The sequence below is a fragment of the Amphiprion ocellaris genome, chromosome 5, assembly GCF_022539595.1.
Source record: "Amphiprion ocellaris isolate individual 3 ecotype Okinawa chromosome 5, ASM2253959v1, whole genome shotgun sequence".
In the NCBI taxonomy this organism is placed as follows: domain Eukaryota; kingdom Metazoa; phylum Chordata; class Actinopteri; family Pomacentridae; genus Amphiprion; species Amphiprion ocellaris.
This window is the reverse complement of record NC_072770.1, coordinates 21,592,375-21,618,160: the sequence shown is the minus strand read 5'-3', so window position 1 is coordinate 21,618,160 and position 25,786 is coordinate 21,592,375. Positions and strand designations below refer to the sequence as shown.

The 25,786-nt window shown below is 41.7% G+C and overlaps 1 protein-coding gene across 4 annotated transcripts in view; it reads left to right on the top strand.

Moving 5' to 3' along the window:
* LOC111577037 (plexin-A1-like) overlaps positions 1–25,786 on the top strand; it is a 203,099-nt gene that overhangs the window by 53,693 nt on the left and 123,620 nt on the right. For all 4 annotated transcript variants that reach the window (XM_055010656.1, XM_055010654.1, XM_055010655.1 and 1 more), the window contains exon 3: positions 2,000–2,182. In XM_055010656.1, coding sequence (XP_054866631.1) covers positions 2,000–2,182 — 183 coding nt within the window. The remainder of the gene's footprint in view (positions 1–1,999; positions 2,183–25,786) is intronic.

Here is a 25,786-nt window from a genome sequence, read left to right as displayed (position 1 = left end):
TCAGATGATGTAGTGATAAGAGTCTGGATTACACTGCCATTTACACACTCCCCAAGTGTGTGTGGAACAACTCACACATGCATCTATTGGTTTGGGTTAACACACGTCAGCAGTCAGTCAGAAACACACAGACACACACATCTGTTTTGTCACACACATTTGTTGTCTGTCAATGACACTATCGGCAAAGCAGCATCTGAAATGGACTTAAGAATAACACGCAGGTGTTTTTGCTATCAAACTCTTATGGTAATCATTATTTTTCAATAATTAACAAATCTTTAGTGTATAATATGTGAAAAATATTCACCACAATTCCCCAGAGGACTAGTTGCCAAGAGATTATTACTCCGCCAAGGAATGAGGTGGAGTTATGTGACGATCGGCGTACGTGAATCCATCTTTTAGCAACATTACTCTAAAACGGACTAAGGTATTTGGATGAAATTTTCAGGGAAGGTCAGAAATGACACAAGGAACACGTCATTCGATTTTGGCAGTGATGCAGCTTCTAGTCTGGATCCGCAGATTTGTTAAGGTTTTCCCATTGTGAGATAGCAGCACGGTGTCACTGTAACTTTGAACACTATGTCACCTGCCAGCTGACAATCACATGATTGCAATCCTACTACAAATCCACCAGGACTTATCCGTCAGAAATCATACCAGGAACAATTGATAAAATTGTGGGGGTGTTTCTGAGTCCCATCAATTCCCGCCGCCCGCTGCATATTTAGGTCACGCGATTTAGTATCCGTACATAACATACACATGCATAACACATGCATGTGCTCAGCACAAGGTCATTTTTTATTAAAGATTTCATCCGTCAGAAATGAGACAAAGACTGAGCAGCCTTGGTGGAGTACAGCACTCTCTGAGTGCTTTTCTTTTATGTGATGAGCAGTAAAAAAAAAAAAAAAGATGATGGTAAATCTACAGTGATATGAAAAACGGAAAATCTTTCCAACATGACAACCTTTTTAAAAAAAATATTGTAGAAGTTCTGGTCAATCCTTGAATTGATTAATCATATCAGGAATAATCAAGCTATTCTAATACTAGACATACACCATGTACAAAAGTACAAAATATGTTAATTTAACAAACCACTCTTTGTCTGTGGCACATTAACCCTACTTCATTGATTATACCCTGAGTGTGTGAGGGTGTGTGGTGACTGGTTAAGGCATCATATGGGTCAGTGGATTGCCCAGGGCGATAGGCCCCTCGTGACACTGGAATGTTCCAGATATTGTCACATGATCACCAGCATTACCGCCGTGTCACCACCATGACTGAACGCTTTAGAATAAAAAGGTTTTTGCATGGTGGGACTGTGCTTGAGGGATAGTAGTGTGTTTTTATGAATGGGTCATTATTTAAGTAGCGTACGTAATATGTTTGGTAATTAAATGAAAGCTTAAAAGTTTGATGGTGTACCTGCAGGCCTCTCTGCAATCCCACTGGGATACAGAAACAAGAAGCAAGCAAACTTTTGGGCTTCTTTTAGGGTTTGCTTTGAGGGAACCAATGGGGATGACTGGGTTGCAGTGTTTGATGACTGATCTGTTTTTTTTTTCCTGTCCTAGTCAGTCTTCTCGCCATAGAAAAATTAAGTTTGAAAATACAAACACAGCATCTTCATTGTACTCGGCTGCTGTGGATGTACTAAATCAGAAGAAAATTGCACCAGATGAAATACACTTTGTGGCATTCTTGAATAAAAGACTATGAATATTCATACTGATCAAGGCAGAAAGTGAATCTGCGATGTGTTTATTGCAGGCTTTTTGCGTTTCTTGTACTAACCACCAAACTGATATGAAAACATCTTAATGCACGATAAAAGCATGAACTTTGCGGAAGACAGAAAAACACTCACTGCATTCACATAAAGCACCACAGCTTTACATTCTGATCTTATTATGGTACAATATGACCTCCCCAGAATCTAGTCTTATTTCTGTCTTTTTCCTCCTCTTTCTGCTTCTTTTAGCCACTGCAGATCGATGATAACTTCTGCGGTCAGGACTTCAACCAACCTTTGGGGGGAACCAGCACCATTGAGGGCATCCCACTCTTCATTGACAAGGATGATGGCATGACTTCAGTGGCGGCGTATGACTACCGCAGCAACACTGTGGCGTTTGTCGGCACACGTAATGGCAAACTGAAGAAGGTAGGAATGTTTGTGTATTTTTTTTCCCCATTTTGGCTGTTTCATTTATGTGATTCAAATTTCTGATGTTTTTGTTAGATTTTTAGCACAATAGTTGAACAGAAATTGCATTTAAGCCAAACAGGTGCGTTGGTGTTTGTCATTTAGTGGACATACAGGAAAACGGATTAACTTGTATGATATGTTTTTGCAGTTTTGTATGTTAAGTGGCTTTTCAGCCATTGGTGATTGTCTCTGACTCTCACACTGTGAACTTGCAGCTTTATCGATATAGATGGACGCAAGGCACTTTGCAAGCATTTTTTTTTTTTACACTAAAATTGAATGCCGTCAACACTATTTTTTCTTGCAAGTGGCTATTTCATACAAGACATTCAAGAGCCTCTTTAAAACCTGCTCATTTAAGAGATTTAAAGCAAGTCTGTGGCTACTCCCTCATTGATTGTCATGTTAGTCACGTCAGATATAAAATATTACTGACATAAAATGTTACTGCTGTGTCTCAATGCCACGTTCGGTCTCGCCTCTAATTTTAAGAGCTCGCCTTCAATCAATCCAACAGTTATGACTGGCCAATGGCTTTTCTGTTCACGTCAGCTGTGCAGCTCCAACAATCCAGGTGGATAGATTGAGCATTGGACGGGAGGATAAAGTGATGATGGATAGAGTTTTAACTTTGTTTGCTTTCTGAATTTCTTGATAAAATTATTGTTTTTCTTTGAGTGGGTTTCTTTTTATGTTTTGTTTTCTAGTCAAAAGTATTGGTTTTATGTGTATTCAGTCTATGGAGGACGGAGTACTGAGGCTAAATGGCAGCTCATTAGAATTCATCCCGTTTCCCTCCTCTCGGCTCAAGACCTGTCATCCATTCAATATTATGAATGTATAATCAGCCTGTGTGTTTGTGCGCTTTTAATGCGTGTTTGTGTATGCACGCAGTGTTTGTCACTCACAGTATGCAGAATTATTTGAATGCTTGTGATGGCATGAATTTGTGTGTGCATGTGTGTTTGTGTTTAGGAGAGAGCAAGAGACAACAAACAATACAACGTCGACTAAGATTCAGTGCGGCAGATTTGACACCCATTCACTTAGCTTGGCAATCGTCCCTTTATTTATTTAGCTGTTCTCACATGTCTTTCCTCCTCTGCTGTTATGCACTCTGGTTGAGATGTATGTGTGTGGAGTATCACCTGGGAACAATGCTACAGTAGGCTGTTGAGGTACGTTTGTATGTGTGTGGCGGCATGTGTGTGAGTAACATCAGAGCCAAAGAGCCTGCAGTTCTTCTGGCTGCCTTGTGTTTCAGACAAAAAACCCCATAACGACAAAAAATCAGGTTTTGGAAAAGATTCCGTTTGCTCAGAAGAAACAATATCTAAAACCCAACATTCGATCACACACACACATTCGTGTAGACTTAAAGAGACAAATAAGAGAAATATGGAAAATGAGCTGCTGAATAAATCATGTGTACAACAGATTCTTTGGGCCACAAACTCTGTGAATCAGTGTCTCTTTAGGTAATTTTATTTTTTTGTCACGTTAGGTTTTGAGTGAAAGAGTGATCTGTTTTTATGCAAATGTGTATTTTTAGGTTTTGACAGCTCAGTGGGAGAGCATTCAGACCATGATAGAATGGCGGCGCATGTTCGCGTCCTTACACCTTCTCAGGAGAGCCTGAGTGTTGAATGTTGTTTATATAGCCATGCCTGAGGGTGTGGAAGGCAGAGAGTGTAGAAACAAGGAGAATGTTGGTAGGTGCCTCAAGGAGACAGTTTGCTTGTGTTCTCTTCATTTAACTTTAAGAGAAAAAAGAAGAAAGGGCCGACAAAAGTGATGAAAGTGATTGATATTGATAAAAAAATAACCAACTCTCCTTTTTGTTTTATCTGTGTTAAGCTGAGAATAATTCTGCTTTAAGTAACATTATGTTACCTGAACCATCTCTTCATTTGTCATTTGACTAGAACTGAAGTGCTTTGATATCCTGCGCTATCTGCACTCAGTCTATTTTTAACCAACTGTAATGTTCAAGGTTGTCCAGAGCAACAAGATGGTGGCATAAACAACATGTTTAAAGCACTAATGAAGTCCCGCTGTGCTCCATTGGGCACATTTGCACTGATACACTCATGCACACACTCACAGGGGAAGCTTTTTCTAACGAGTCGTGGTTTGATGGGACGTAGATAGGAGAGATACAGGAAGAGAGATAGAGAGATGGAGCAGATAGAGAAGAGCTACAGGAGGTGGAGGTGATGAAGAGAGGTGATGTCCATTGTTGTGATTAACTAATTCCAGCGGTCATCTGGATACTGCTGCGGTCAAGGACACAACGGTGGACGGGCCATCCGCTGCACTTAATATTTAGGATTAAAAGCCTCCATTCCCTTTCGTGGTTTCATTATCTCTGGCTGCTTGGCACAACTTGTCATAGCTCTGTTCATCTGTCAGCAGTGTGCCAGCTTCTCATACTGTATCCCACTCTGTCCAGTCTCTCCTCTGCTTTTTATGTCTTTCTGCCTGATAAAGCGCTGTAACTAAACTGCCATTGTCTGTGCAGTAAAACAGATGGATCAGATGCACATTCAAATGAAACTCTGGTGACTTGGGCGGTTCTCTCAGACACTTCTGCACTTTCAGGCACTGTTGAGCAATGACAATTAAAGGGCACAAGCCCTGACATCCACACACTTGCACACATATGCGCATTCTCAATAGGTGGTCTGAGGAGATGAGACAAAAAGAGAGGATCCCGGTCGATAATCCAATACCTATTGTAAGGGCTTGTATTTGATGCAGCACACACATTTGCACGCAGACGCGAGTTAGGATTCCTCAGCTGCGCCCTCCATCAGGGGCCAATGTGGGCCATCTGCTGTGTGTATGTGGCCAGTGTGCCAGGTGGTAGGAGCCCCCGCTGCCCGCTGTGTGTCCATTGTGGCCATGCCAGACTCAGGTGGGTGGGTTCGGAGGTGCTGTGCAGTGCTCATTCATTAGTGCATCAATGAAGCTAACCCGCAGCTCTTGACAACAACAGAAACAGTCCGTTATGATTTAATGATGAATGTAACATGACAAAGTGGACGTTATATGTCACTTTATATAACACATTATGTATAACATAATCTACATAGACATAACAAAGAAGTACATCTTAGCAGCATGAAAGTCCTTCAATTTGGGATTCATCATGTTGAGGACAGCAGAGTGACTCACTGTTCTTGTGAATGTCTCATAACCGAAAGATTACATGATTGACCTCTGCACCAGGGAAAGTGTTTCTGTCAACTAATTAGCATTGGTTCTGTTGAGGTGTCCTTGAGGGAGAACAAGAACCATTATCAGTTCTGTCATCACAAAGGGGATGAGAGGATGACTGCATCTGCCAAACAGTTCCCATCTAAACGTTAAGGGCCAGATGGGGTTGGACATGTTGTAGCTGTTTTGCACACAGCAGGTCCTGTGAAGCCACAGTTGGCCTTATGAAAGACACAGTTTTGTCTCTAGTTTATGGCCTTGATTTAGAACTCAAGTTTGTGCTTCTCCCACAGTAAATTTAGTACATGCAGCTCTGCACATGGAAGAAAGTGACAGAAATGTTGAATTCCAATTTTGAACCAACATCTGACCTTTGTGCAACAGAACCTGAAAACATTGGATTAAATACTTTCTGCAGCTTCTAGACCATCAAAGGCTTTCTTACGTCTTGCATTTTTCTGGTAACCACTGACTACTATAAATTGATTTAAAAGTAGGCAGTAAAAGCGTTTGCACACACCAACTGTAGCACTGGTAATATTTTCTGTGATTATTGCAAAACCAGAGTCTCAGCAGTGGCCGCACTGGTGACATTGACATTCCAGAAGTTAATAACAAGTGACAGTTTGTCGTTTGTATGTGTATATTGCTGTGTGAAGGCACTGATGTATTCCACTGGGACTGCCGGTGTCACCATCAAGAGACCATGTCATGGCCTAATTGACTGATGATTGTTATTCTACTGGTGCATAATGCTGCTCTGTCAAACTCCCCCGGTGTGTATGTGTTTGTGCGTGTGGGCATGCGTGTTTGTGGCTTGCATTTAAATGTGTGTTCGCCTTTGCAGACAGCACCTCCATCCTAAAAGGAACAAATAAACATACTGTGTAAACACACCAGGTTTAACTAAATGATACAGTCAGGGAGGGATGAAGGAGGAAGAAAGGTTTTTGTGAGTACACTCTCTCTCTCTTTCTGTCTCTCTCTCTCATCCTCTGTGTGCTGTCTTCCTGATTGAGAATGTGCTAATCGGAAAAACAGAGAAAATATGACATGAGGACTTTGTTCCTGTGTGTGTCCGTGGTTTGTGTCATCATTTGGCTCAGCCACCCGAGCCACGAGTTGTTTGGCCCGGTCATGAACACAGAGGCTGGCTTTGTGCAGGCGTTTGGTAGCCCTCGGTCATTAGTTCACACAACTGCATGGGGTCACACAAACACGCACAAAGCGGATGAGAAAGAGACGGAGGAAATGGAGATGTAGAGAATGATGAAAGGGATCCGATACGGTAGATGCAATGGAAGTTGAGATCAAACGCTCAAGACTAAACAGATAATTTCTACTTTGCATTCAACGCTGAGTTTTTCCACCTAATTTAGCTCTTTCCCAGAGTGTCATCAGTCATCCACTCCTATCATAGTTTCTGCTCTCTCCTGACAATATAGCTTTTAAATGGCGTTTTCTGATTGCATGTAGCCCAGTTTAGCCATTACATGAATGTGACAAGCCAAGCATATACAGTATATCTTTCTCACCATAGGAACGCTCTCTTAGCATGCAACCTAGCATGAAATCGCCTCAATCAAATTAACTAACTGGCTGGCTAGCCTTGCTATTAATCGGTCGCCCCTGTATGCATCTGACTGTGTTTTTCTAACCAGGCCACTATAGCAGAAGACTGGACTGGGATTCAGATCACTGCCATAAATCTCATGGGAGCAGATAGATGCAGGTGATAAGCTCAAGTCTGGGGATTTCACGCAAACCAGAAAGATGGCATCATTATGTGGAGGTGAATAGGATAGTAAAGCAAATTTTGACAGTACAGAAGCCAGGCAAGACAAGTCTGACAACTGAAAGAAAATGAAGAATAATTGATTGTGATAAATGTGTGAAGTATTGATTTACAGCAGGCTCAGATCTGACTCCTGGGGTGACCTGCTTTGTTTCTCCTGCTATGCATGTTTCTCCCTGCAGGACGGGGAAATGCATAAATCCATAAAATTCTTTATTCTATATGAATGGTCACATTTGGAACACTACATATTTATTTCATTTTGGCAATTATTTAAGGATAAGCAGATTGGCAAAAAAAAAAGTCATGTTTAATTCTTCAGCCTTATTTGATTTTTATATGAACTCAACACAAAACAGTATACACAAATAGTTTTTTTTGTTTCTTAAAAAAATATGATATTTAATAACTACAAAACATTACATTACATTTAATTTTTTTTTTTTAAATGGAGCTAGTTTCAGTGTCACAGTCTTCTATACAGAGTGTTGCATTACAGGTTGTTTTTAGCTTTAATGTTAAGACTTTTCAGTATACAGTATTTATGGCGAGTCTTCCAGAGGCAATCAGCCCTGTTTATCCCTAAAAAGTTTCTTAAGGCTTGTGTAATGTGCTTTACTGCCAGTGAGAAAGTACATTATTGACAACTGATCATGTCTTATAATCACATTTCTCCTCTCAGTACAGTACATTACTGTGCAACCTGTGTTTAATATCAGACTTTTTTAGGAAAACTGAACCGTATCTGCACCACTGACATAGAGTGAGTACTGTTATTGTTTGAGAAATGGCAGAAAAAAAAACACATTTTACTTCACAATTTAGGTATTTTTCACAATGTACAAAACTAAAAAATAGAATTAATCAAATTATTTTGTCAGCCATCAAGACATCAAACATTACGTACCAGATGGCTTGTTATACAGAACCACTGGAGAAGTCGTCCTTGTCTTTCATGGACTATAACACACCTGTAGCTGCCAGTGGTTTTTCATAAGACGCTGAAAGGTCTGACCAACTGCGGATCAGTCACAAGTGCATAGCTTGAAGCCTGGCAAGATGGATCCTCAAGTGATCGTGGCTTGTGAATCTTGCGATCATCCAGCTGCCTTGCAAGGTAAACCTATCCTCAGAATACATGCATACGGCTGTGTGTTTCCATACATGTGTCCTGCTGAAACATATGGATATCAATTATCTCCTGTCATTACCAGCCTGAGTCTTTCTCCCATCTGTTGGCATGTCCTCACATTTGGCTCAGTCTTTGTGAATGTACTCGCACATACAATTAAACACAAACTCACACTAAAGACTTGGAGGATGTCACTGCAGAATTAAAGCCAGTAAGTGTACAGTATGTGTCACTTCAGGTCTTTGACTCTGCTATCTCTGCTTTTACTCAATGTCTGAGCAACCACGATATAGATTGTTGGATATTATAGGTTCCAACAATCCATGACTCTTGTCTTAGCTAAAATAGCCACTGTAGCACCACAGTTATGAATTAGTAAAGAGAATTATCCGTTGCTTCTTCACATTGCCTCTCTGCTTCTGTTCTCTCTCTCATTTCCTCCGTTTCATCTGCTGCTCACATATTCTCTTTCCGCTCTCTCGTTCTGTCTCCTTCTGTGATCAAAGATTCCTCTCCCTGATAATAGTTGAGCGTTTGTATATGTTGAGATGAGATGTAGCGATCGCTATTTTTCTCTAATCATTTTCTCTCATTAAAGAGAAGAGCAACATGCACACGCATACACCAAGTATCGACATACAAATGTACATGTATGTGGGAAGTTTGCACGTATAAAACGTATGTGCACAACCTTGCACACACGCACACATCTTAGAAAATGGGTTGTGGCACTTAAGTTGTAAGGGTAGACAGTAATGAGGGGTCTTCTTAAAAGATTTAATGCCACCCCATCATCTACACACACACACCCCCATGAATCCACCCACTCAGTCTCATTAAACCAGTGTCTCCAACTCTGCACCTTTTTCTTACAAGAGCCTCATCTGCAATAATATTCATATTTCCTACCTTACTAACAAGCAGTCTTGACATTAAGGGGCACTATGAGTTGATACTCCTCTTTGCAAATCTTGTCCCAAATCCTGGTGCCAACTATTACCTAGTAATTTAACCAGTGCAGCAATAAATGTCCAAAGCTAATCACTTATACGGAGCAGGATAAGTTACAGTGAGCTCATATGTTAGCTAATGCCACAGATGAGAACAGTTCGGTCCTTGATAATCTCAGTGCTAATGCACTTTAGCTCGGTCCAGCAGCGGGTGACTGCACTGAACTGCACTGCACAGCACTCATTCACTACCTTTGCGTTCTTCTCCTAATTTACTACAACCAGGGGTTAATGAGCCAAAGTGAGAAGTAGATGAGAGTGGGAAAGAAAGCCGGGAGAGAAAGAGACGGACTGAAAAGAAAGAGCAAGGGAGATGAATAATAAATGTACCATGCTAGAATCCATTTTTAAGGCAAGATTAGAGGAGTCTGGATGCAAGCTGGGATGCTCACATGATCCAAGTGAGGACGAGGCCAGCCTGTTTCTAGGTCATCTCCATTAGGCATCTCGGGATAGAACATCAAAGAATTCTTGCTTTCCACATCACATATACAGTATGTGCAGAGTTACATGATTGTACATTTTTCTTCAAATTATATTTTCATTTATAAAGAATATTTTTGTCCTGCAGTATTCAGACACATAATGTAACTATAATGTATGCATTTGGTATATTTCTTTTCTGCAAATAATGGCATTTTTTCTGCACTAGTGTCTTGAGGTGGCAACACCATAGAATTGTACTGGAATCTAAGTTAAAATCCAAATACTTGTTCCTGTTGACATTTCTTACTGGGCTAATTCACTGTTAGAGAGGGAAGTTGTGGGAAGAGAAGGGAATATTTTGTCCTGGCATCACACTGTCTCTGCCAGCTGATACAGCCAGGAGCACACCTGGTGGATGGCACAATGCCAGGGCTCACCGGGCACACTCACTCCTGACAAGACACACAACTGCACGCACACAGACACTGGAGGGGATGTCATATCTCAAGTTAATAAGTCAAAATGAGCACATTCATGCAAGTATATATAGTCTTGGATACATGCTAGGGCAGTGCTGTGTCCAGAGGGTTACTCAAGAGTGACACAGCAGGTATGGATTACTTTTGGTAGCTGCACCTTACATGCAGGCACACACACTTGCACAACGTCTCACTCTTTTATTCTTTTGTAATTAAGCCTGGAAGCTCTCAGTATATGCCTTGGTTTTGAGGAGACTGTCTTAAAATCACTCCACAGCTCTCCACAAGCCCTTAACAACCACGTGGAAGCTACAGAACTTCTTAGCCAGTAAATGGAAGGAATCATCAAGTGTTTACAGAAGGATACACTAACGTAGAAATAGGACACATAATGGAACATGACACAGCACTCTGATGCCTCCTTTAAATCTCTGTAAATAACAGGATGCACAGAGCTTCATCTCCATTTCACCAAATGATGAGTGTAAATATGTGAGTTACCATCAAATTTGCTAATCTACTGTGAAGAATGCAGACGGCACACACATGCAGACACACTCTCCTATGGGAAGCGACTGTAGCAGGCTTATCAGATTACACATTGCCAAGCTAATAGATTCTTAATAGATTGTTTTTGATTAGTTCCTCTGGTTTAGTGAAGTTAAGATGATTAACGTTTGTGTGTACAGAATCAAATGCACATTTGTTTGCAGGCACCTGCATGTATTTCCATAGAGTGTTTATTGTGAACAGAATTTGTTATGACTTAAATGTGTGTGTTTTGTTTGAAGTGTGTGTCTTTGTGTTGTCATATGGCAGTCATATGCTTGGGGAGCATTTCAGGGTCACAAAATTTCAGCTTGGCATCAATCTCACATGCACACACGCACATGCACACACACAGAGCAAAATACTCTTGAAGCACACAAAAACAACTCCAAATGCAACAGCTCCTTGCGTTCATCCTTCTCACACAGCACGGCGGCATCTCCTGCTGTCTGACTAATTACCCCCCCATCCTGTGCCCCCCAGAGGGAATAGCTTCAGCCATAGCTTTAGCCTGAAGCTTTGTCACAATGTTAGCTGGCTCGGTAGCTCGCCCCCAGCCAGCCTGTTTTTAGAGAACTCACCTCCTGACCACTGCTAGCCATATTGCACTCACCCTGTGGCTAATCCTGTTAGCATAAGAGTTGGTGATAGCCAAGCGGAAAGCCAATCCCCCCATGCTGTTCTAATGCCCTCTAGCTAATCTTTTAGCGTAACAGTTGGCTAAAGGGAACTTATTCCAGTTTCTTTGACTTCATTTGTTGTTATTTCCAATGTACAGGGCAGCTAATTACAGAGTTAAGATTTCATTTAGTGTTCATTAAGAGGAGTAACTGTTCTTTCAGCAGTGTCCTCGGCTCCAGTTTTTTAGTATGAGTGGAGTTAGCAGAAAAGCAGCTACAAGCTCTATTATTGGTGAACTTGTGACTTCACCATTTCTATCTGCTAAGCCCTTAAAAATGAAGAATTGGGCAGTTAAGAGGAGGCTTACTGGGCACAGAGTTGCATCCCTTTTTCACACAGCGTTATTTCTTTTTCACTGTCTGTCTTTTCTGTATGCTTGCATTCCTCCTTCTCCCCCATCCAATCCTCTAATCATTAATCGTCTCCTTTTGGTAAAATATTTATCCATCCTTTTCTTTGGTTCAAGTGTTTCAAACTGATTAATTAGTCATGCCTGCATCTTTCTCTCTTCCCCCCGTTTGCTTCTTGTTCCTCCTTCACTTCTCGCCTCTTTCACTCAGTCCCTCTGCTTTCTGTCTTTGATTCACTCACACCATCGGTACTCTCTTTCTGCTCCTCTCTTCTCTCAATGGAATTAGTCATTAGCTGACTGACTGAGCTGATTGCATCTATTCCCAAGGCTAGCATTTGTTTGTGCATCTTCTTTCTTTTCCCTCCCTCCCCTCGTCCTCTCTTTCACTCTTTCCCTTGTTCCCCACCCTCTCTCTTTCCCAACAGTCTTTCTTATTCTCCTCCCAACTTATTTTCAGTTCATCTACCTTCTGTACACTCCTGTCCCGACCATCCTCACTCCACACTCTCTCCTATGTTCTTGGCTACAAATACTAGTTTGGATTTCTGAATTAGCATACCAGTGTACACAGACACTCCCAACGGTCTCCTCCTTATCTTCTCTATAGCATTAATTGCAAAGTGTCATCCTAAATTGGGTAACACCAATTAAGCCCTCACTATTATATTTAATTGGTCATTTAGCCTGGCTATGGCTTGAATGCTGTGTCTCCCTGGAAATGGTTTCGCTGGCCTCTGACAGCCCACGTGGCCATTTCGAAGACCGTTTCCTCCTCCCTGTGGGTTTTACAATGTTCTGGCCAGCTACTGACACTGCCAAGAGCAGAGATGGAGGGGTGCATGCGGTGTGTTTGTTGGAGGGGGAGTAACTAATGGCAGGGAGAGCGACATTCTCCTCTGCCTACCCTTCCCTCTCTGCCACCTCTCATTCTCCAACCTTCCTCACACTCCTCTCCCACTCTGCTCCTCCATCCATGTGTTGCTGGTGGATTAAGCTAATTAAAGCACTGCAAACAGGATCCCCAGAGAGACGCTGCAGACACACACAAACACACACGCATTATCATACACATGCACTCATTAACGAAGGCAAGTACACAGACGCACACAATAGGAGAAACAGGAAGGAAACACAAGAACAAGCGCACATATATATATATAAGGACATGCCTCGCATTCTACAAGAACTATAGCAGCAGATTATGTTGCCGTGCGCCGTAACTAAGGCCAGCATACATTACAGTGGTGGAGATTATATTTCTTTCAACAAAGCATCATGTAAATACTTTATGGGCCACTTTCCTGCTGTCTTGCACTGTAAACAAGCTAAGGATTCTCTTCACTAGATTTCAATAGATTTCTGTGTAGATTGAATTATTTGTCATCAGTGAAGAACTTAAGCTTAAGTCTGTGTAACCCCACCCCATATGGATCACTGGAAGTCTGTGTTCGCTCCAAGCTGCAGCCTAAGGACTCTCAACTATGTGTTATCATCCATAAGAGCCTTGTGCTGTCTATTTATGGGTCAGTGACAGGGAACCAGTGGCCCAGAAATAACACAAGACCCTCTCACTTTAACCTTAGTTTGTGTGTGTTTCATGGGGGTGTGTGCATGATCTGAGGAAGAAGGGCTGACAGGTTCTGTAGTGCAGCACTGAATGGTGTTTTAGGATATGAATGCCGGTCGATGTGAGAAGTATGTGCGAGTCTTCATGTCAAACAAGTCTGCACATGTTGCCGTGCAGTGAAGATTTTAATGAGAATAGACAATTTGTTCTTCAGACAATAATAGGAAAGAGAGGCACAGATAAAAGAAATAACACAGGCCAGAAGGTAACACTTGATCCTGTCATAGAAAGAGGAAGGAAGAGAGGGAACGCTGTGTCACTTGGTAGGAATTCCTTCCGGATGTTTCTGCTTTCAGGATATTGGCTGTGTCTCTGGAAAACTGCCTGCTTTCAGGGAAACCTATTGGATTACTGATAACCTTGGAATGGATACGGCCAGCATGGAGGATGTATATGAGAGGGAGGGGAGGGATGGGTGCACAGGCTTCCTCCACAGTTTGCTATATTCTTTATATTTTTAAGACAATTTATTCATCCTTTATTTTCTGTTATTTCTCTCACTCATTGTGTTTTCTTGCAGTTAAATCAATGAAAGACTAACTTTAAGTGAATATGGTTGGCTTTCGGTGTTCCCTCTAAACTGCATTTGTCCTTCCCATGCCATGGTGGTTGGGTATTGCTGTTGACTGCACTGATGCTCCCGTGAGAGACCTGTTTTATTATTGTGCGGGAGATATCGGAGCGTTTTGAGCATACAACAATAAACACGGTCACACCCAAGCACACACAGGCGCACACCCAATAATAAGGCTCCAATAACATAGGGGTCTTTACTCCAACTTGTCTCCAAATCCCCCAGTGACGGGCCTGCTCCTCGGTTGCCGTGGCAACAGTCGTCAGGGCAGCCACGGTTGGCGATAGTGAGGAAGAGGAAGGATGAGAGAGAGAGAGGAGAGAGAGTCACAGGGAGCATTGATGTTTTTGATGCAGCCATGGGATTTGAACACAGTCACAACATTGAAACTGGGTTGCTGCAACGTTGCTGAATGTTAGAGTTGCACACAGCCGCAGAGCAGAGCTGGGAATGCAGTTTCAACTGGGGTTGGAAATAAGTGGGCTTGTAGGTCATGTTTACCCCTGTGTGCATCTGTGTGCATGCATGTTTGAAAGAGTGAGAGGAAGAGACAGAGATGTGTTAGAGAAAAACGAAACTGCAGAGACAGCACACACACTCATTAACTCCTCCTGCGTGTTCAGTCTGTCTACATGTTTGTGCGTTTGCAGATGAGCTCTCCGTTTGTGTGCACGTGCTCATTCATGCACAACACAGTGGCTGTGGACAGGATTCATTCTACACTCAGTTGCTTTCATAGCACATCTGCTTACAACTTTTCAGATTTCTGAAAGTTAAGTGAAATGTAAGAATTAAGCCTTACATAAACTGGAATTTCACACACTTTCAGCTTCTTTTAACCTCAGTGGAAAGCTTGTTTTCACCTCATTTGACTGTGGCGGAAATATGTAGTCCTTGGATCAAGCTACCCAGTTGACAACCCATTGCCACGGCCAGAAAGATTGGAAAGTAATTGGGAAATGTTGTTGTTGGGGAAATCTCTCCTCTCCTCTCCTCGCCACATATACTGTACAGAATAGCGTAGCAGAGACTGGATGCACAGCAAAAAGGCAGTTAGTGTCAGAACTCCGATGGAAAATCCATAGTTTCATTAGAGGCCCAGTGGTATGAATGTGGCCAGGAGGCGACCAAAGCTCTATCATGAGCCCTACGGGAGCCAAAATGGCTGCATTTAGTGATGCAGTGGAGTGAAGAGGAGGCAAGAGGGTCAAGGCTGCCGCTGGGAGTAAAGTGTGTTAGAGAGACAGAGACAAGAGGCCAGATAAAGTTCATGTGCAGTTACTGGCACAGCAGCAATTGTACCCTACACACCTTCAGTGCTCCAGGTCACAATATAATGCTGATTATTACTCTGGACCATGACAGAATTTTGTATTCAGCTGAACTCACACGACTCTTTCTGTATTAAGCTGTTTAAAAGACAACTGTACAGATTTGTGTTTGCAATAGTTCTTTGAAACACCTCATAATCAAACTGAAGTATTTGAAACATGCAGCTCTTTAAGTTCCGTTTGGTTTGGTTTGACTGCTAACTAGCATAGGCATGTAAACACTCTGTACATCACCCTCATGCAGGGAGCTAAAGTTAGGGCATACTTTTTCATCACTAAAAATCAAGCACTGCATTAAAGGCACGAAGCCACTTAGAGTTATTGGAAAAGGCCTGAGGTGAGTTAATCTGGGAGAAGGTAGCACTCAGGAACTCCGGGCTACTGTTTGTCCCTCTGGGTGATTAGAGTTAAGAGACAGGCTTTAAGGGAAATTAGCTTTCGATTGGTCCTTCTGATAAAAAGGTAGGATTGTAATTGTTAGTGACCTCCAGGTCCAGAAAGTAAAGGTGAGATGTATTGTCCGCAGTAATGTGGATTGATTTGAAAGTGTTGTTTATTTGCTGAAAGTTTTCTGTCCACACAATGCTTAAGCAGCAGAAATGTACTTAAATCCCTTCTTTTTTTTCTCCTGTTTTAGTGGCATCTAGCAAGCACAAAGCTCTTCAATCGTCCATTTGTTGTATATACCTTTAAATATTTTGTAATGTGTGTAATTCAGACATGTTTGTTCAGAATGTATCACATTTTTCAGTAAGTGCTTGGGCACCCTCTCATCTATCTAACCATCCTCTTCTTCTGGGTCTCTGATGAATAGACATTTATATTTTTTTCACACTCTCACTACCACGTGTACCTAACCAGATGATATAATGTCAAACCTTGGAAAAACAACCCAGTTCCTCTGAGGAAGAGGCAAGTGAGGGATTTCAGAGGAGAGATGGAGCGCAGGAGAAGGAGATGAGAGGAGCAGCGACACACACACACACACACACACACACACACACACACACACACACACACACACACACACACACACACACACACACACACACACACACACACTTAATCAGACTGATTGCTTGCGGCTCTGACTCCTCTCGTTGCATCATCTCTCTAATGCATTGGTCCTGCATCACCCTCTCCTGCTGTGTGCATGTGCGGCAGTTTTAGAAACGCAGGGTCCTCAGAAGACTTGTGAAAGCCACAAGGGACATGTCCTGGTGTTATGAAACCTTGTTCACCAAAATGTGTGTTTGTGTGCTTGTTTATGGGCTTCTGATTCACATCCAGTTAGGTCTGTTAATTCTGTAAATGTTGTGTATATACCATTTATCATGAAGGGACTTTCATCTGAGCACATTTATATAGAGCCAGCTTTTATTCGCAATCCAATCTGACCTTCATACTTCAGTGAAACAGTTGAAATAAATAGAGTATTGACTAACCGAGGGCCTGTACAGATGGATGATATACTGGAACAAGTCTTCAAAATGCACCAAACAAGTTTTGTGTTTGTTCACAAGACTGCATATTTCTCAGTTGTGACTTAAATGACATACATGTTTTCTCCTGCCGCTAAGTTTTGACACAGTTTGCAGATACATACATTTACTCACACACACTCATTGACTTGTTCTTCCTACCCATCTCCTGTCCTCAGAGAGAGCGATGGAGCCAGGAGCAATGCAAATTGGGTAAAATGTTCCAGAAAGTGGCTTTTCCCACTGGGACTTCTCAACTCAAGCTCTGAGTTAGCACTCTGTGTGTGTGTTTTCTTGTGTGTGTGTCACAGTTCTTGCTCTTGCTTTTGTGTGTGTGAATGCAAATTGTTCTGCATGTGCCTGTGTGCATAAAAATGTGTGTATGTCTGCATGTGTTTGTGTGTGTTCATCCCCATTTCTCGCAGGCTGCTGTGGGCTACAGAGCAGCTTGTGATTTTAGGGTGGGTAGAGATGGAGAAAGAACGAGTGTTTATAAAGCGAGGCGATGGTGGAAATTGAGGGCACGTCTCTGTCAGACCTCACCAATTAGCTGCTAGAAAGGCTTTTCCAGCTGTTAATTTGACCATCGGTATAAACAGAGTAAAAACAGCTGGAAAGGAAAAGAAAAAGAGAGCAAGAACTGGAGAGAAGAGATTTGGTTAGAGACAGAAATCAGTTTACAGAATATCATCTGACATTTGTCAGAGAGAGTTTACCAGCTCATTAACTTCTTTTTTCTTATTTGGGAAGCACATGACCTCATGCCTGGGAGTTGTTGATTGTTTACTGTCACTACAAGTAAAGCCTTCAGTCTTTCACAGTCACCCGACAGCAATTATCTATGAGGCAGGCCTTCACACTGATGTTAGTTTATAGTGATGGTAATCCTGGTATAAGCGAAAAATAACGTTAATGCATTTCTCTGGTTTAAACTGTAACCATTTAACATTAAACAACCACTAAACAAAAATACATATTTAAATTTTTTCAATGAAAATAATCAATTGATGGCTTTCTCCGCACACCAGCTCACCTACAACTCTTCTGAGACACTTTAAAACCTTTATTTTCCGGAAGGTGTTTTAAGTAGAAGAATTTTTTTTTTAAACGAATATTGTGCCTGGGGCCTAAAAAGCACAGGAATGAGTTATTATTGATTAGTGTGTCACTTTTCAAACAGTATGTACTCTGTCTCTATACTAAAATTAAGGGATTTTAGCATTTTATCCATTATTAAGTTTATTTAATTTTAGTCCTTTCAGACCTCTTTACTGTTATGTTTTGGAGCGATATTAAAGTTCTGTACAACTAAAAAGACATACGCTTAGATGACAGTTTTGAGTGGAAGCCTAATAGATGTCATTCTGTAGCTGCAACCTGAAAATGGGATGCTCTCCAAATGTCGAACTTCCTGATTCAGAGCAGCTGATCCATTTCTAAAATGAACACATATGAATTCATGGCTGGCATTACTTCCCACAAGCAGCGAAACTTGAATGACTTTGGGAGAAAGCCAGAATGTTGACAATTAACACATTTAACTGGCAAAAATAAAGAAAAGTTATAAACTTTTCTGAAAAATTCAGATGTCTTTTCTCGGTTTGAACAAATATATGCGCTGAAGTTGACAGTTTGAATGGCCCAAAAAGTCTTTAATATGCTGCCAAGTTCCTTCATTGTTGAGGAACTGCACCACATGCCCTTTTGTGGGCGTGAATCAAGTTTACCTCCAGATGAACTCTGGAATTTGGTATGTTTTTCTGGCATTAGCTGTCACTCCTGCCATGTCCGTTGCAGGGGTTGTATTGTGCTGGTTTGAATTTATTGCCCTCGCTGAACATGTGAGGGAGTAAGTGTGTGTTTTTGTGTGTGCACCCAGTTAGAGCGGATAGTGAAGCATTGCCCCTTTCACAAATGGGCCGTGGAAAACCCACAGGTTGGGCCATCTGCCTCTTGCACATGTGTGTGTGTTTCTGTGTGTGTGCGTCTTGTGACTTTTTCTGAACGGAGAGGTATTGTCTATTCAAAGTTTGTGACCTGGCCAAAAGCAATTTACCCATGTGCGTGCGCGCACACACACACACACACACACACACACACACACACACACACACACACACACACACACACACACACACACACACACACACACGGACACACAGATGCACAAACAGTAGATTTATGCAGCGGCTGACTCAATAGACTTGGCATTGGAAAACTTGGAGGAAGCAGGAGAGGAAGACAATAGGACTGTGATACATAGTTTTACTGGAAGCCCTGTAAAGAGGAGGAAGAAGGAGAATAGGAATAGGAAGACATGGAGGGGAAACTTGAAAGCAAAGCCTAGAGAATGGGCAGAGCTTTGAAAGGCAGACCTGTCAATACTTTAAGGATGGAGTGAGGAAATGACGAAGAAAGGGAACAAAACAAACTTGTGAATGTATTTGTGGAAAGACACAAACATCTTCTCTCTCCAGCTACAGCCACTGAACGAGACAAGCCTCACTTAAAGGATTTAAGCTTGTTTAAAAACATGTAATATCATTTTGTTATCACCGATATTGCATTGTAAGGATGAGCGATACGTTTTCATCAGGCACTTATTGCAACACAGCACCATTAGACATATTTACATCAAATCCCTCCCTCCCTCTCTCTACATCTCCCCCTGCGTTGTCTCCCAGGAGGGAACCACCGAAGTGTGCTTTAAAAAGCAAAGAGTGTGCCACACCATCTGTAACACGCTCATTTCTGCAAATAAGAATATAAGTCTAATTGAGCTTTTTAATTTTCCTCTAAATCCTGCTGAGCACCCATGCTGCTGCCTAATGGTGTGTGTGCGTGTGTGTGTGTGTTTTGAGTGCGTTTGCATGTGTCCGGGTATGTTGGAATGTGAATGGTTCTGCTTGTGAGTGGAGGGAGTGAGTAAGCGAGCATGCAGGCTCCTTCTGTGTGTAATGGGCTAATAGCAATGTGTGGGTACCCTTTGAGGAAAATGTTAGCATGTGTTGTGATTTTGGAGTTTCGTGAAGAGTATGTGTGTTTTACATGAGTCAGGAAGCAGAAGAAAGAGAGACTAAGTAAGAGCCATCCATGCTGAATTTGCTGCATCATCTTGGGTCTTTTTAACTCTCTGAGCCTCAACATGTGTCAGCAGGTTTAAAAAGACTGTTATCTGTTAAAAAAACAAAAAAAACCAAAACAAACAACAAACAAAAAAACCCCCACCAAATTTACATCATTTATCAGAGCCAGACAAGTGAGTGAATCATTGGATTTTTAAGTTTCCTAATATCTTTGAACTAATTATGCGTTTTATCTGGAACATTAACCAAATCTAAGCTTATAACTGTGATATTTAATCAAAATCACTTTATTCTACATTCTACAAAGTATTCCAAAAATAAGTTATGTGCACCAAACAGATTCTGCATAAAACCGTGCCTGAGCGTGACTGAGAAGCAGTGACAGACTCTGATGCGACCGAATCACAAAAATTCATTGACTGTTTGACTGAACTGCACGCAATGTTTACACAGTACAGATAAGACACAAGTTTGGAAGCAAAATACAACTGTAACTAGTAAAATATCTAAACTACGTAGAGTCTATTTTTTTCTAGTATTGGTAGCACTTGTGGGAAAATGTTCAGATTTTTATTTCAATGTTTGCAAAAATAATCAAAGAATTTCAGCTTTTGTTTGTCTGATGATTTACTGCATTTTAACTTTGTTATACTGCACTGCAGACATGTGTCAGTTCTCCTCTTCTAGCCATATTTTTGCCGTTTCCATAGAGGTGCGGGATTTTATACTGCTATGAAAAATGATCGCACAGTCAGTAAAAATGTGCAGAAAACACTCACAAACTGCTTGGGGTTCAGAGGGTTAATCTTCTTTGTACCTATATTTGTGTGTGTGTGTGTGTGTAAACAGCAGATTGATGGCCATTGTAGCAGTTCACTTCCAGTGTAATTCACTTTGATTTTGAGCTAATCTAATCACATGGATAACACATTGTACAGCATCAACATAAACTGTGTGAGAAAGCGGATATTTAATTTCTCTGGCTTCAAGTCAAGTCAACACAGCTGGAATAGAGTCATCAATATATGTGTGTGTGTGTGTGTCACTGTGTAATTAACACCACCTCCAATCAGACCTTATCTCTTTGATTGCCTGTGTAATTGTCTGTGTGTGTGTGTGTGTGTGTGTGTGTGTGTGTGTGTGTGTGTGCGTGTGCGTGTGCGTGTGCGTGTGCGTGTTGCGGTTTTACGTGTGTGAGAGAAAGCAATCTAGACCGAAGGATTTCCTCTGTTTTCTATATGGACAACTTCCTCCGCTCATAGACTTTTCCTGTCTCTGTGTGTGGTGCAGAGAGACGGGAGGAAGGAAAAGGGCAAGAGAAGCTGGCAGATGTTTCTTTATGTGTGTGTGGGAGAGAGTGAGTGCGAGAGACAGAAAGAGACACAATAAAGAGCACTTCTATAAAAAGCTGTCTTGTGACAGTCCAGTGCACTCAGCTGACTGTCTGGAAACTTTGCCGTGCTTTTCTTCTCTTCGCCTATTTTGGTCCCAGGGAAACCTTCTCTCTAGCTTAGCATTTTTCAGTAAAAGACATTACATTAAAGAGGTGACACGCAATTTTCACTCACTTCCATCCTTTTTCCGAGCTTCGCTTTGAGTATGGAGTCCTGCGGTAGGAAACTGAGAGAGCTGGTTAGACAGAGGACAGAGAGAGCAGATTTTAATTCGCAGTGACATGTGTCAGAAGCTGCTCTGTCACGGACCCACATGAAAACAAACACAGATACTGCAGCGTTTCATTAAATGCTGATGGTAGCACACAAGATCCTCATGCCTGTGCCATTTCCTATCAAATAACAGTTGCATTCAAGTGATCGCACATGCAGACCTTCTGAAATATACGCACACTGGACCATGTAATTCAACATTATCTCTACATCCTTCCATCCCAATTGTTGATTTGTGAAAAAAAAATGTTGCACATAACCACAGCCAGGGGTCTGGACTTTTTACCACGTTGCTACATTCTGTAATTAGCCTATAATTAGCATGATTGCCAAATGGGTTCATAGCCCACTAACAAGAAAGAGCCTGCAGGAGAATGTTGTGAGAATGAGCAAATTGTATGAAAATCTAAAATTCACCATAATTGGACTCTGTGCATAGCAAACACGTGCTACAATTTCTTTTTGCTGTTTAAATGGTCAGCTCAGTTAATTTTGCACAGTCAGGTAGCTTTTAAGGTGCATCTGACTGGTCATCTACTGAACTACTGGCAAAACGTAAGTGATGGCTACGATGTTAGTTAATCAAAATGTAGGTAATAGTCACAGTTGCATCTTAAGTGGAAGGTAAGATGACCATTCAAGAACTTCTTCTTAGAACAGCTGCAAACTGCAACATCACATTGAAACTCCTTGATGGTTCATTGGCTATTTTTTTTTTTTTTTAATCTGTTCTTGTTTACATGCAAAACATTTAGACCAAACAAGTCAAAATATGTGACTGCTCAAATGTAGAATAAGCTCCTCTGTGTTTGTGTCACAGTTCGGAGTTCTGCAGTGTATCGGGGCCTAGCATGATCACAATGTTGTGCCACTGCAAGTGTTCTGCACATCCCATGGCAACAATTAATGTCTAAAGTTTGTATGCATTCAAGAGTGGATATTTCTCCCATCGAAAGAAAAACAAAGCTGACTTTAGATTTATTTTTAGGTCACTCCTTCCTTCCTTTCTGCTTCTGACAAGACCCTGTTCCCCTTTCTTTTCTTCTGCTCTTGTTGTCTTTCTGTTATTTTTTACCTCAGATTTTCTTTGATTCCCTCCCTCTCACCTCTCCATTGTTCTATGACCTCTCCTTACCTCCATGAAGTCCTTCCTCGCTGACACAGAAGAATAAGAGTTGACCCAGCTGGCCACCACTTTAGACAAACTCTGCTCTCTCTTTTTCTGCATGTTTGCCTTTCTCTCTGTCTCTCACTTAACCAGACAAACCACACAGACAAATTATGTTAGTAATAGGCAGCGAGCAGCCTCTGGTTTCCAAAGGTCTCACATTCATCACTCAGCTGTACTTGAGCTTTCTTCTCCTTTTCTCTTTTATCACTCCTCCTTTTATCCTTTCTTAATCTCTGCATTTGTTTCGGTTCCTCTTTTCAGCGCTGTCCTTTGTTTGTACTTTCATCCTGTGGAATTGCACCAAGTTCAGCTCTTTCAGCACATTAGAGCATAATATTTTAGTTATGGTTTTGGGTATTGTAAATCATGTAATCGCTTTCTCAGTGTGGGAAACAAACTATTTAGAACAAAGGAGTTATGAATGAGTACAGAGTTTGCAAACAATAACTTGTTGGTTTTCTTAGTAGTGCCTCTGTGTTACTGAATGTTGCTAAATTTGCTCATGCTAATTGTATAATCACCGCCCAGCCCTGAATGAAATCAGGCACCCACAGAAACATACAGCAAGTCATTTACAGCTTCTAATTGTCATAATTTGGCAGGAATGTGGTTGAATGCGGGCGGGCCGTATCATCTGGATAGCTTTGGGTGTCAACCAAACCCATCCCACCTTCTCTCGAGAGACTGCAGCCATTGGTCAGGCCCCGTTTTGTTACCATGGCTACAGGCCAAACCAGAGGCGGGGCATCTGTCTTCCACCTGGTCACACCAGCTGCTCAGGCACTGCTGCTATGGCATGCTGTGAGTGTATCAGTGTGTGTGTATTTGTGTGTGTGCACTGCTGCTTGTGTCTGTTGGCATGCCAGCCCCAGTGGAAGCAGAGTCGAGTGTATCCCTGTATCATTCTGCATATTGTACACTTCCTCAGCGCTAGTCAGTCCTATCTATACCCTCAGTGACCCAGCAGTTACATAAGGTAGTGTAAAGTGGCTCCAGTTGAGCAGTAGAGGTATTAATAGATGTTATTTGAGTGTAGCACACTGAACTTGCTGCCCACATATAGGAGCATAAAGAGACTCTGCAAGTGAAGTCCAGAGGCAGCAAAGCTCTACCTGCTTCCTGGTTCAGTTTACCCATCATTGCTTTTCATTAACTAAAATGTGGTGGGTGAATGATTTATGACTCTACAGCTCTTCTCATTGGCAGAGATACAGCACCTGCTTTCTGGTACTGTATATTTACCTCATCGGGAAGCAATACAGATTTTCTCACTGTTCTCAGTTCCCTCAGTGGTATCGCTTCCTTTGCTGTAACAGGATGCAACATGCTGCACACTGTGGACAGGGTTGTGGTGTTGTCTGTGTTTTCACTTCGTCCGATTGATTAGCAGCCAACAATCCAATCAGTCTGCGGCAGCAGATCTCATCACTCATTTTAAATGCCAATATAGCCGATTTGACAGCACAGCTGCTGTCATCAACCTGTATTGTGGTTCATTCTATCAGACAATGTAGTCATCACAAAGTCATAAGTTTGTCTGGAGCAACTGCTTGATTCTCCTGAACGCAGATTTTATCCCACCTTCTGTCACTCCCTTTGTGTCTGTCTCTAATTAACACAGAAAAATAATTTTACTTAACTATGAAGACAAGGTCAGTAACAAATTATATGCATAACAGAAATTTTTTATTAATATCAGTATTTACAGGTGGTTGTTGTTTCTACATCCACATGGCTGGAATCAGGCAGTAGCACCATGTATGTGGAGAATGGAGATGTACAGTTTTGGCAGAAAGCATAGTACACTGTCAAGATCGGCAGATGAAAGACGGTATGCAAACAGGTTGCAGGTTAAATTAAGTAACAGGGTTACTTGCAGAGTAGGTATTCGTAGTGCAAGCACTGATGGTTGATCTGATTTCTAGACTGTCATGCGTGCGGACAGGTGTGTAACAGCATGTACATGGGCAGAACAAACCACATTCTTCACATTCCTTCTACCAGTTTCTGTTCGCTGTTGAACTGCACTGATTACCTCTTTGTTGGCAACGATCTGTAGTGGTGTGCTTTCATAAAAGAGACAAGAGAAGTGAGATTGAAATCGAGGTCAAGTTGTTGACAACAACCGAGACAAACAAGGAAAGGGAGCATAGAGGTGCTCAGTCCACACCAATCTTTGTTTTAAATCACAGAGACACCCTGGTATTCAACACATGCCGGGAGTTGTGTCTGCAATTGTGTTATCTGTAAGTGTCTAGTTTTTTAGGTTTTTTTCCATCTCTGATAATAAAGTTAGCTTTATTTGACCACTGTATAACATTTCTATACTGTTTATATTTATATTGCTGAAAGAACTTTGGTACTTAAAATGACTTGTTTACCACAGGACATGCTGAGTTAGCTGTTCCATAGAAATAATAAGAAAAGGGAAGTTTGGATATTGAGCAACATTTCACAACCTTTAAATAGGGGAGCTAAGGTGGAAAAAATGTCAAAAATGTACCATCCTTTTTCCATTTCCATTGACATAATTTCACGAGTAATATAAGGGATTAAATAGCACTTAGTTTTAGCGTGTGTGGCTGCACACACTGCTGGCACATCTGCTAAATGTCACCATGTATTTTCTACATCTGCCCCCCTCCTCTGTCTCACACACAGATGTGGTGCAGTGTTTAAATAAGGTCCAGTTGGAGCTATGTGTGTGTTATTCTTTGTCCTCCGTGACTTCAACAGCCCAGTCTCTCCATCTCATCCGTCAGTTGTTTATTTGCTTCATTCCAGTTTGTACCAAACTTCACTGCTTGCGCTTCCTCACCCGCTATCTCCCCTTTCTCTCATACACACAGAACAGAAAGAGGGAAACAACATTTTCTCCTCTCTCTGTCCAGTCCAGTCTTTTTGGCTCTTGAGTCAGTCATGCTTGTTGTATTTGGTGGGCAGCAGCCAAGACCTTCCCTGTGGACCATTACAGCACAC